Source organism: Trachymyrmex cornetzi, unplaced genomic scaffold (assembly GCF_001594075.2).
Source record: "Trachymyrmex cornetzi isolate Tcor2-1 unplaced genomic scaffold, Tcor1.1 scaffold92, whole genome shotgun sequence".
Taxonomy (NCBI): Eukaryota; Metazoa; Arthropoda; class Insecta; order Hymenoptera; family Formicidae; genus Trachymyrmex; species Trachymyrmex cornetzi.
Window position 1 is genome coordinate 1,731,554 of NW_017300267.1, and position 13,353 is coordinate 1,744,906.

At 34.9% G+C, this 13,353-nt stretch overlaps 1 protein-coding gene across 3 annotated transcripts in view; it reads left to right on the plus strand.

Moving 5' to 3' along the window:
* The window catches only part of Nckx30C (solute carrier family 24 member Nckx30C), a 61,203-nt gene extending 54,598 nt beyond the window's left edge, over positions 1 to 6,605 (plus strand). For all 3 annotated transcript variants that reach the window (XM_018520668.1, XM_018520670.1, XM_018520669.1), the window contains exons 6-7: positions 154 to 406; positions 5,753 to 6,605. In XM_018520668.1, coding sequence (XP_018376170.1) covers positions 154 to 406; positions 5,753 to 5,993 — 494 coding nt within the window. In that variant the 3' untranslated portion in view covers positions 5,994 to 6,605. The remainder of the gene's footprint in view (positions 1 to 153; positions 407 to 5,752) is intronic.
* The last annotated feature ends 6,748 nt before the right edge of the window (positions 6,606 to 13,353 follow it).

A 13,353-nucleotide genomic window follows, 5' to 3' on the forward strand; every position in this document is an offset into this window, starting at 1 on the left:
AACGCAGACATTGTTGTCTTTACAATTCTGATGGGAAAAATTATCAAAGTCATTTTTGATGTCGATGTTATCCTCCACGATGATTAATGTAATCACCATAGGATTCGCAGGGAATGTGTAACAGATGCCACGCATCCACGTGCTTAATTTTAGGGAAGAAGTTCTTCCCGATAACGTTCATCGGCTCGATCTTCTGGATCGCGGCGTACTCGTACCTGTTGGTCTGGTGGGCGAATGTCGCCGGCGACACAGTGGCCATACCGCCGGAAGTGATGGGCCTGACGTTTCTCGCAGCTGGTACCAGCATACCGGACCTCATCACAAGCGTCATCGTGGCGCGAAAGGGATACGGCGACATGGCCGTGTCGAGTTCCGTCGGCAGTAACATCTTCGACGTGACCGTTGGGTGAGCATCCTAATCTCTACTGAAATTCCCGCGTCACAACGTTGTCATGCGTATCGCACAGACCTGTATTGCATTCTGTTCTAAAATATTTTAGAAAATTTAATTTGATTTTATTGATCACTTTATTCACACTTTAAACTTATTTAGTTTTATATATACGGATTGTCCCAAAATTCGCGACTCAAAATAGCAAGAAAGTTCTCAAAAAATTAAGTAAAAAAGTTATTTGTAAATTTTTATTTTAAGCAATAATTTTTTAGATAATAAAACTATGATTTAAAATAAAAATTTACAAATAACTTTTTTATTTAACTTTTCAAAAACTCTCTCTTTTGCTGTAGTATTTTTAATCACAAATTTTGAGACACCTTGTGTACTACCATTTAATATCTAATGAAATTTTTTATATTGAAATACTATTTTGTGTTAATAGTATTTTATGAATATTCATATAATTCTGTCATTATTCTTTCTGTTTTATTTTACATGTATTATTGTTTAAATGTTACAACCTCTTTGTAGTAAAATATTTTTTGATTGGTTACAAAATTAATTTACAAAAATATAAAGTTTTAACTTGCTCACAGGAGAAGCTTATTGTTAAACTGAAATATTTTTGAAAATGTAGTCAAAATGAAAAGAGTAACAGGAAATAATATTTCATTGATACGGTAGAATAAAATTTTAGAAAAACAATAAAAATACTCATAAAAATACACAATTGGTAAAAAGTTATAATATATTTTCATTTTAGAGATATCGCAATAACACATTTATTTCTTATTGATTCCGTATGTAAATAGATTTATGATATATTTCTCGATATATCATATTATACGACATATATATACAAAACAGGAACTGCTAGATTTGAAATAGATAAGAAAGAGGATACTGGGAAGCAAGGATATGAAACGTCATATTGATTTTCCGATAGAATTACAACTTCGAAGAAAAAGTAAGAAAAGTTTAATGTAAAATAGAATGTAGAAGATTAGTATTCATAAATTGAATGATGTAATTGAAAGTGCAAGGAAAATGCAAGAATGTGGATACATTCTCGACACGTTTTATATTAACATTTGTTCATAAAGAAAATTATAACTAAGTGAATAGCACGAATAACAAAAGAGGAAAATTAAGAAGAAACTTTAATTTAATCCAAACTTTAATATTATTCCGATATTGCAATTAAAATGTGAACTCTACGATTTTATTCATATGCGAGTCTAATATTTGATTAGTCTCAGTAAAAACGATAGTTTGTAAATTTTTTTGTTGGATAATATTATAATTGTAATAAGGATAGTATTATAACTATATAAGTATTATCTTGTGTAGTCTTAAAATATAACTAATTCTATAATATTAAACGATTATGATTAAGCGCGAGGAGATAATAATATTAACGTCGTACGTAAAGATTTTTTCAAAACTTTCTTATGCCTTGAAAGAGCAAAACAATATAAGATATCAAAATAGTGTGTCGTAACTAAGAAATATAATACACTCCTGAAAGCATCCATAGTTTTCCCTGTTTTTGAGCTCGAAACCCATTTGCGTCGTACTATATTGAAGGATCGATTAACGAAAAGGGCCAGATGCCAAAGAGGTCGGGAAGCCTATTCGGGAAGGGATATCAATCTCAAATTTCAGTAACGTTAATCGTTCGAGCGAAAAGAGGAAAATAGCATGCTGGGATAACATTTAACACGGTAAAAAAAAATTGGTCGGTTTGCACTGCAAATATCTAGATTTTCAATTTATTAACAGTAAAGGATATTTTGCTTTTTTTTCATATTTTCTAACTTTGACGTTGTTTAAACTAAAAACTAAAGATTGTTAATTAAATACTCAAATCAATTCTGCCAATTTCCATTTACTTTCGCTTCCGTTCACAATACACGAGAAGCATTTATCGTAATATTGTAATATTCTGCTTACATTGACTAGTGGAAGAAACGATGCTATTGTTATTCATATTGTGCATACAGGCATGTATACGCAGCCAATAGTTGGCACAGTTATATCGATGTTGTACTGAATATAATAGTATTTAGCTTCCCTTAAAATACGCAGTTACTCTGAAGATGTCTCTCTAATTTGAATCATTAGATATATGTATAATTTGGATGTAATTTATCAACATAGATTTTAATACTGTAAATTTAAATTAATTCGAATTAAAAATACTGAATACCTTTACATTTGAAAACTTCAACATCTCTTACATATAATTTTTTTCTAACATTATATTTTTATCTAGAGTCATATAAAAAAATTTAACTTTATCAATAATTGTTCTCCAATTCTTTAATTGCATCATTACTTTAATCCTTTTGAAAATTTAGACATAATAACACGTAAAATTGTGCATTCTAAAAAAAACTTTTCCATTCCAGTAATTCAGAAAATTCATATCCTGCAGAACGTCTCACGTTATTCCACAATTTTTCGCTATTAGTAAGCGCGCTTGTAAGCAACTTTTTCTAATATCATTTAGGGTAACTCCGGTATATACGTCGCACCTATCAAAAACTTAATTTATTAAGTATTATTTATTATGTTTAAAATAAATGAACTATATCAGTAAAAACTTTGTACTGTCTACTATTATGAAAAAAATATTAGACATCCGAAATATTTAGTTATCGTATTAAAAAATAAACTTTTTGAAATCTTGCATTTTTGCTATATATAGATAATGGGTGGGATATATGGCAAAAATGCAAAGGTTTCAACAAACTAAACAAAGAATACGAAAGCAAAGCACTTGTATTTTGCTATATACAACATGCTTTACTATTCCTCTACACATATGTATCACGAAATAATCACTAGGTCTTTTACACGCCTTACAGTAATCATTTTATGTAGATTATAATTTGTGATGATGCTACTTGTTACACACACAGTGACAAATCGATTCAACTCACAATAATTTCATTAATATTAACAGTAAGAAGCTAAAATTATAACTCAATACTAATATAACATAAAGACATGTAACAAAGTAGTTGCGAGAAAATTACCCCCACTCCTTTTATTTTTTCTGACTTCCGCGGCGTAAATCTCAGCGCGGCGTATATACCGGAGTTACCCTAATCAAAGTCAACCTTGCTCCTCAGGAAGTTGATTGACGATAGAAACGATTATAAGATACCAACGCCAGTGGAGTTCAATAGACGAATCGAACAATATCGGAATTATTGGGTTCTCCCGCACGTGTACGAACACAATGAACTTAATTGTGTAACTTATACGTAATACACACGGTCCACATTATACCTATGTTAATGTCTTTACACAAATTTCATATATATCTATACACATACGTACACACATATATATATATTCTTTCTCATAATACACGCTCAGGCGTGCGATACGAATCGGAATTTTACTGATGATCGAACGGGGTTGGAAGAAGCGTGCGGAATTGATAGCCGGACTGAGCCCGTCAAGGCATTCTCGCTATTTCACTGTAATCGCATTCGCTAGTCATTCCTCGGCATTATTATATTGTTGGCGCGAGAAATACCGCGAATACTGTTCCAGACACCAAGACTCATTTTCCACGGAAGGTTCTTGAGAATCCTACTCGCAGAATCTCGATTCGTTTTATTACTAAAACCACAAGGTCCTAAGAAAAAATTCTTATCTAATAAAAAAAACACGTAATTATTTTATCGTGGTTGCTTCCATGTCGCATTGTGTGAGTTCGAGCTTTGGATAAGTGCCAAAGTTCATTAATTTTCAAGCTCATTAATTTAATATCTCGTATGGTTTGCATATTTTGCTTATATTAAAGGTCTTGCTAGAGATAACGCAGATTTCGATTTCCGTAATAATGTTATTGACGAGAATCAAATGTAATAAAATTGTTTGGGAGTTATTTCAAAGCTTTATTTCAAAGATTAAACGATCTTTAGTACAAGAGGTAAAAATATTAACGACAATAATTATTGTTAGTAAGAATTAATTTTTTTTTTTACTTCGTCTTCACGGCTACCAATAATTAAGATTCAATCTTTCGAAGCTAATCGCGCATCCCTTTGTGACACTTGATTTCCTAGCAGTCACACACGAGATGAAACATCGAATCGTTCTCGTTGATGATCAGTCATATAAGCCACGCATCCGCTGACCGATTGCCAACTGGCAGACTGCCTGAAAGGGAAGCGGAGAAATATTTCTTCGCATTTGTGTGCGCTGCGTTTATGATTGCACGTCAAACGATATATATCCAAGGCACGTCGACAGCATTGTTACAGACGAATATGAATTATAGATACTATACTTCAAATAATATAGAACACGCAACAATCACCTACACATGCATATGTACATCTGTACTTAATCGATACAGTGGACGATCCGGTCGCACGTGCAATCATAAAACCGTAATATTCTAATAGAATTTATAATGCGAGAGATGTACATCCAGAACATTTTATCGAGAGCACGTGCTACATTTCGCAACTTTATCTCGGAAAATATTTCGAATTGAACATGTACTCATACAAACTTTTGTCTTCATCACGAATATCACTTTTCTCATCATTAATTATCTTTTTCTCCTGAATCATCCTCCTGTGCTTGAGATATATATTTAGATCATAAAAATATTAATTTAGGAATTGTTGAATCGTAAGTTGGCAAATTTAATATGACAAATAATGAAAGATTTAAATAAAAACTTTTCAAAATCAGTACAGTGAGTACAAAAAGTATTTGTATAGAGGAAATTTTTATAAAAAAAAAAAAAAGGTTTTGTTTGTAGAAAATAAACATTAATTAGCAATTTTGTACAATGAATACGTTGTGTCCTAATATAAACAAAAGAGCTTTGTATATTCCTGATTTTACAAGTTGAATTTCTCTGTACGAATATTTATTGTTCGTCCAAGTAATATCTATAATTTTTCATTTTCGTTTATTTTTAAGATAATATATTTTAATTATTACACATCTTTTTAGGTAAAATTATTTTGAGAAATGTGCAGTCTATTTTATTTTTGGTTAAATTGGTAATGTTCACTTTTTAAAAATAAGATTTTTTTAAAAGTTATTTTCCCCACATATATTTTTTGCACTGTAGCTCTCATCGATAACCAAAATATTAATTACTAATAATTTTCTATGTTGCTGTAAATGTTATAGGTCTTTTATTAGAATATACATTCTTGACATTCTAAAATTACATACTTAATTTCTGTACTAGTAGATAACAAGAAAAGAATGACAAAACGTAAACGATCGGAATAGTTGTTTAATTATAATCATATCTGTATGTCAGTCGGGCAATGAAAATAGGCTCGATTTGCGCTTTGATTTTGCCCACAGGCTTCCGGTTCCATGGCTCCTATACGGTTTAATCTACGGGAAACCCGTGGAGGTGAACTCAGTGGGCATGGTGTGCAGCATAGCGATACTGTTCTGCATGCTGCTGTTCGTGATCATGAGCATCGCCTGCTTCAGATGGAAAATGAACAGGGGCCTCGGCTTCACGATGTTCATCCTCTACTTCGTCTTCGTCGCCGTCTCGCTGATGTTCGAGTACGAGATACTGGTCTGTCCGGTGTAGGGCAGCCAGGACAGCGCAGCCGCGACAGCAGAGGTATTAAAACTCCTCCGGAGAATGGATACGTCTGCGAAACGGACGCACACTTACGGGTCTCGTCATCATCATCGTCATCGTCGTCGGCGAGTCTTGGCCGACGAGAGAACTCTTCCCCGCGGTCGCCGCTTCGAGTCGAGGAGGAAACCGCGCCTGTCATTACCTTCCGCACGCGCGTGAAGGGGACTTGACATTACGAACGGCAATAGTAGCACCATCTCACACCGCCACTATCACCGATCATCGAGTCTCACAGCTACTTCGCGTACCAGATTACGAAGCGTTTTGCTCTAGTCGCGAGAGGTGTACATATTGTATAAAAATCTTGAAATACCTGAAACGAAATACTCGTCTTGTTAAGGATTAACCGAGCGCGCCACTCCGTTCGAGTGCGCTACTTTATTGTTTAAGCATGTTTAAGCAGGCGAGCGCGTTAGCCGATCGTGCCAAGGACCGAACTATAAGTTTACATAATCCGTGGAAGGATTTTTTGGCACAAACTTTTAAGACTCCCTGGTCATCTTCTTTTTCTCCATTTTTTTCTTTATTATCTCATCCTACTTTTTAATTATTACTCATTAAGCGACACTGTACGTGAAACAAATTGATCACAGTACTGTTATTAATTCACTTGAAATTATTACAATAAAGATTTACAGAACGCTATATATTAAATTATATTCTGTAAGGCTATTTCTAATTATAATCATGGGTATCGTTAGATATCACTTGATTCGTTCATTTATCGAAACATCACGTTTTTCGAGTATATTTATAATAGCAATAATGTTAGACTTAAAACGCGATGTTACCAATAGTGTACAAAATGTTACCGTAGGTCTTCTCGTTTAACTCCTTGGCACGCTCACGTCCGAATATTATACATAACGTTATCCTTGAAAGAAGTGACCTGACCGCTCGCCGATTTTTCTCTAAAGCAAGAATTCTCTTCGCCTCTAATATCATAGAATAGCGTTATAACTTCTCTTACTCTGTTGTACTCACGGAATCCAATCTGCGGTGCGGGGTTCGGCGTTCCATTCTGACGACGAAACGGCGCTCATAAATCTCGAGTGCCGCATACGCCAGGTGCACATTTCAGGCAAGTTACATAATTTTATATATTTTCGTTAACCAAAGTTACTTACGGTATATTATAATATGTACCACAATATACATTATGTATTATGCAAAAAATTTTTGCCGTAAACGCAGAAAATGCGCTTCAGTGCTTTTTTCGTGTTTTATATTTTCAATATTTAACAATCATTTTGAAAAATTAAAATGGGAGCATGTTTGACTGTTTAATAAAATAACGTTCTATATTACTTTATTAAATGTTCTACATTCATGATGTTACGTGAAAAGCTTGATCAAAAAGTTTTCAAATATTGATTTATTAAATTAATGTGATTCAAATACTGGCGTTCACGTCTCAAATGAAATGGCTGATCGTCGCACCGGATTTTCAGTATACGATCGGAACGGATGTTGTGTTGATACGTGAATAAGATAGAATAGCGAAAAAATATTAATCGGAAATGCGTTAATCTATTTGTTATTATATTTCCTTTGCTTTTGTTTTGATAAATCACTGGCAGATTCGTAGAGAAACGCAGGAAACGAACGGTTTATTTGAATCAAAAGAAAATGTGTTCATTGTTGCATAGCGTTAAAATTTCACAAAAGGTAATCCCTTGTTTATATCAATTATTCATTTCGAAAAAAAGCGCATTTCCGATCAATTAAACTTTTATTTTTCAATGTTATTACATTTAGGAAATTTATTACATGTTTTCACGAAAAATTGTGTATAGTAGAACCTGGGCAAATTTTTTATTGCTGATCAGTGTAAAGTTAAGTCACGAATACAAAGAAATATCTCGTTCGCGTAAGACATTTAGATCCGATTCCGAACGTGTTTTCTCTTAAATACAATGATTATTACTACCGTAACTATAATATGTAAGCGACATGCAAAAAACAGACTTTCTTAAGCGCATATAGAAAATTGTTACAAATCATATACTCGAATTGGTGCATCATGCAAAGATTCTAAAGGATCACTTAAGGGTATACTCGTGTCGCTTGCTGATGCATCTTACGTGCGATCGAATCCTCGTGCGATATTTTCTCTACATAGGACAAGAGTATCGAAATATACTGCAAATATTTGCACGTGAAATGTAACATTATTATGATACGCTCTTACAAAGCGGAAGACAAATGCCGACATTGAACAAATTAGACATTGCACTTTCCGTGATGTTCCACGTTAGCTTGATACTCTCCGAGCAGTTATTTTTTTGCTAACTTCTTTCAAATTTTCGATATTGCACTATGACACATTCTACTAAGATACTGTTAGAAAATATGATTATTATTATGGTTATTATATGTACACAGTGAAGATAAACGGGTAATAGAATGAACAAGTTCATATAGGTGTGTATGTGTGTGAGATTGGGAGAGAGACAGAGAAAGGGAACGAGAAAATGAGAGAGAACGATAGAATTAAAAAGAAAGGAAGGGAGGAAGGAGAATATAGGAACATGTATAGTCGAGACATGAAGTCGGGCGACTTTTAATCCAGATTACAGAATCCATGTTGTATAAAGCGTTTGTAAAGAATACGTTTTAAGGACATAGAGGTAATAGTTATAATATCGATTATATTACATGATATCGATTATATTACATATACGAGGTGAACAAAATGTTATTATACATACCTACGGTTTGAGAAAGATACAACCAAAGAAACAATATTACATTTTCGGTAGTCTGAACGCCTAAAAGCGGCCTAGCTTTTTATTAAGCCTACAGCTAATGCAAAAATTGATCCGCGAAGAATATAAAGAAGAAAAAGACCATAATAAAAATACCGTCTACGTTAATCGGTAGAGCGAATTTTAGATTATCAAAATCACACGTATATATACATATAATAGAGAGAGAAAGAGAGAGAGAAAGAGAGTATGTGTGTACGCGTCTATGTGTGTCTTTATGTGTATGTGAAAATTCGGCGATGAAACATAAGAATATATTAATTATATATTATATTAAACGTTATATTTGTCGCATTTTGTATGATCTCGATATTGGAAGCAAGGAGAATGGTTTTTCCATCTCGCAGCTTATGTTCCAGCATTTACATCATACATAGCCCGCGTGTGTGATAAGTAATTATTAGCCTTCCGACGCTATGTCTATCTGTCTCTGATCTCCCAAATCATAACTGTGCAATCCGGTTCGTGCGTTCGATTATTCAAAAAATTTCGTAGTCTCTCTCTCTTTCTCTCTCTTTCTCTCTTTCTTTCTTTCTGTCTTCGCAATGCTTGGATCCCTCATGCGACGAAAAGCGTCGTGAAACTTCTGCGCCCAGAGACAGGAGAAACCCAGAGACTATGATTCCACCAGGGAGGAACTAAAATTGACCGATGATACGTGAAGTTAGTTAACGATATCAGATATCGAAAAATTAAGGAAAAATATCGTGATCATGAAAGATCGTGATATCAACATCTTTCACATGTGGCGAAATTCCGCCATGATCTTTCAGTTATATATGTTCATTTTCTTTTACGCGACATAACCGATTATGAGCGACAAAGAACGGTTTAACTACAACGTTAAAACTTTAAAGAGATAATACAGATAATTTGCAGCTACTAACAGAATGTAGTAACCATTATGGTTTTGAAAACAAACAATGACAGTAATCTTAGGAACAATGCGGTCTTCTCGAATTACCACTACTTAAGATAACGATGCCTCTTTTTGATGAGCTCTTAGCATTACACTAAGACAATGGATTTTGTCAACATGGCAATCCTCTCTCTGCCGATTAATTCTTAAAAAAAAAGAAAGCTCATCATTTTTGTTTTTATGAAATTTCATTTCTCAAATAATGTTACTATTTTGAAATTTTCGCTTAAGCGATTGTACACAATCTTACATCAAATTTCTAATCAATGAATAAACTATAACTTGGAAGTATTGTGAACGAAAAAAAAAGAGTACCGTTTTTAAAACGTATAAAAGTTAAGTTACTCTAAAAGTAATAAAAACAAACTTTGAAGACGCAATCAGACTTTGTGAATGAAAATCATAATAGGTCAGAGCGAACGAACAAACTTTAACACAGCAATCTGACAAAAATCGAACGTGTTAACTCGTGGCAGGCCGCCCTCGGATTTAGCAACGATCGCCAGTGGAAAACAACGTTAGGTTTCTTCGTGACGTTGAACATAAACGGGGAAATGTGTAACGGAGAAACGCCGGAGAGCGCAATACCGAGGCGTTTTACGCCGTAGTGTGCGAGGCACGAAAAGGATTAGTCTGTCAGTCGGGCGAAACAACGAAGGCGGATTAGCGGTGAATCGCGTGATAAGTCGAAGGTCGGGTCGGAGGGCTCGAAGCGCAGCAGTGTTCGTGTAATTTATGCTTTGTAATATAATATACCGTAGGACAAACATCATCGACGTTGATAAAGCGGGATAGCTTGTTTTGGTTTTGAGTGTCGAGCATTTCGATTCGAGGGATCAATCGATTTAAATGATACGCGTGTAAAAAAATGACTTGCTTGACAATTAGCTTATCCAAAAAGGACAAGACGAAGTTTCGAATGTACGTAGAATACCATTGACTGCGATACTTTGGCGACTCTAAGGATCAGTTGCATATGAAATATGTACTATATTAGTACATTAGGGCGACCAATCGATCTCCAATTCTTACGTTCGAATTGTCAGATATATTCACATATATTCGCATAGAGCATAAAGATGATGAAAGAGAGAGAACCTAAATGGAACAACAGATTATGAATAATCAAAATGACGTTAATTGTAATTGATCGAAAAGTGACTTTTAATAAATCATTTTGGAATAATTTTGACGCTATATTGATGATGATTTTTGTTCGGCTTTGGAAAAAAAGAGAGACAGCAAAAGAGAAAGGTGGGGAGAGAGAAATAGACTTTATTTCTCTCGCACGCATGCACGCACATACACGTCTAAACTTTACGTTCGAGACATACGCGACGAAATGAGGTATGTTTGTGAAAGATTAAAAATTGTTCCAGTTTATCTAAAGAATTTGTTAAAATGCAACGCATAAATAAAGCTCTTTGTTATTACGTGGGATTCACAGCAAAGAACGAGAGTACGGAAACAAGCTCCCACCGATCAGTGTATTCAACCCGAAACAGTATAATCGGTAACCGATAGAGACCTTTATTCTTAATTAAGAGCGTTGTAGAAGCTTTCTGGAAATACAATCTTCTTTTTATATTTACAAACGCTTCATTTCCAAACGTGGCTTTCGAAACTTTTTATTCGCGTGGTAAAAAATAAACTCTTATTGTTATAAAATATACACATACATATATATAGAATCCGTTAAACTCTTTTGTATTTTTATGTGGTCGCAATACGTTGTACTGTTTAGAGTTGATGGTATAGCTGTTATCTTACGAATACGGAACCCGTCGCGCGCTCATAAGGACGCTCCAAACTAGATTTTAAGCGACGTTAAGGATTTAGTTGATTTCATACTTTGTAACGTAGCTTTCGAGAAATATAGAGGAATTTTTACATCGTGACAAGATCGGTAGATTAGAGCCGGGCACGCGACGACGATCGAAACGATCCTTCAAATTTCGGCGAGTTGTTGCAGAGGTCGAGTGATGAATTCGTTCTCAGCATCGATCGATCATGTTATATTAAGAGTATTAGTAGTACTCTTTCGGCCCGATGGCACGATATATGTATAATCGTTATACTCGTATTACGATGTACTCGTGGATATAAAATAACGCGGGATATAGTGGAGTATTAAAAAAAAAAAAAGGGACACAAAACGCACGCTGTGAAAGACCGAACGCTTCGAATATTTTCTTGGCATTGACAAAGCGCGAACGCACATATCAAAGAGAGAAAAATGTTGAATATATGACAACTGATTACTTAGTAGTATTATTAGCGACTTAAGTCTCGTAAGATAATTAGATGAGGCTATACGAGCGTTATAAAGTTTCTATATAATTACAGATTATATAAATATGTATTATATTGTTCGCGCGAGTGACGTGAGCTGGATCGTCGGCCGATTATTGTGTTTACACATGTATAGGAACGGCGAGATGCCGATTCAGGGCGATCAGCGTGTTTGGGTGTAACGTAAAATATCGGGAATATCTCGTAACTTTTTCTCGTGCTTTTCTTTTGATATATATTTCATTATATCGCCATCTTAAAGCGTCGCATACATATAGGATTGTACCCCCGTCCATCATCGCAGTAGTAGATTTACGGGATACGACGCGTAGTTAAATCACGTCTTACGAGATTAATTAGATCACCGCAGAGTGCTAGAAAGACGACAGACGCGAAACGAGGAGAAATATAAATATATACATACACACACATATACATATGATATACATATAAATATATAAATACGCAATATATATATAAATATGTAAAGTACCTAACGTTGTATACGTTCAAGTCGACGATTCCAAGATGGGACGTTTTTATTACGATAACATAATTTTGTTTCTTGATATTCGTAAGATACGTCTTCGACGCGTTACTTAGATCGGGGCCGAGGCATAATCGATCGTTTTATGCGTGACGAGCGTACAACGATATATTCGGACGATAGGACAGTTAAGTTCGCCGCTCGGGCGATTTATGTAAAGATGGAAAAAAAATCATTTTCCCGACTGAGAGACAAGGACCGAACACAAGCGCATCAACGACCACGTTCCAAAGTTCGCGCGGGACAAATCTCAGCTTAAAATTAGAGATCGCGTAACTGAGTGCGAGTTAATGTAAACGGAACTAAACGCCTGCATAAAAAGAAAACATAAGTCATAATGGATAAAAAAAAAGCATCTTTGAAAAAAAAAAGAAGAAAGATCGAAAGAAACATGCTAATGTTTAAAAGGGTAGCCGTGGGGTCAGCGTCGAGAGTCGAGGCCGCTTCGTCGCTCGTGCGTCGAATGCTCGAACATAACGATTTCGCTTGACACTTCGGGATTGAGAACGGGCTCCGGATCTCGATGATTCGGATGAATCTTCGAACGATCCAACGCCTTTCTGCGTCTCGCGGAAGATGAACGCGAATAGCTGCGGACCGGCTTACGGCGCTGGCGCCATCGAGCACGACACCGCGTGTGCAATAAAAACCGAACATATGTAACAATATTAATATCATTATATACAACATTTTTACGACATATATTACGGATACGAAAGTAGGACAAGTGGCAAAAAAAAAAAAGAGATCAGAAGTTTTAGGATAACAATTACTTGTTGT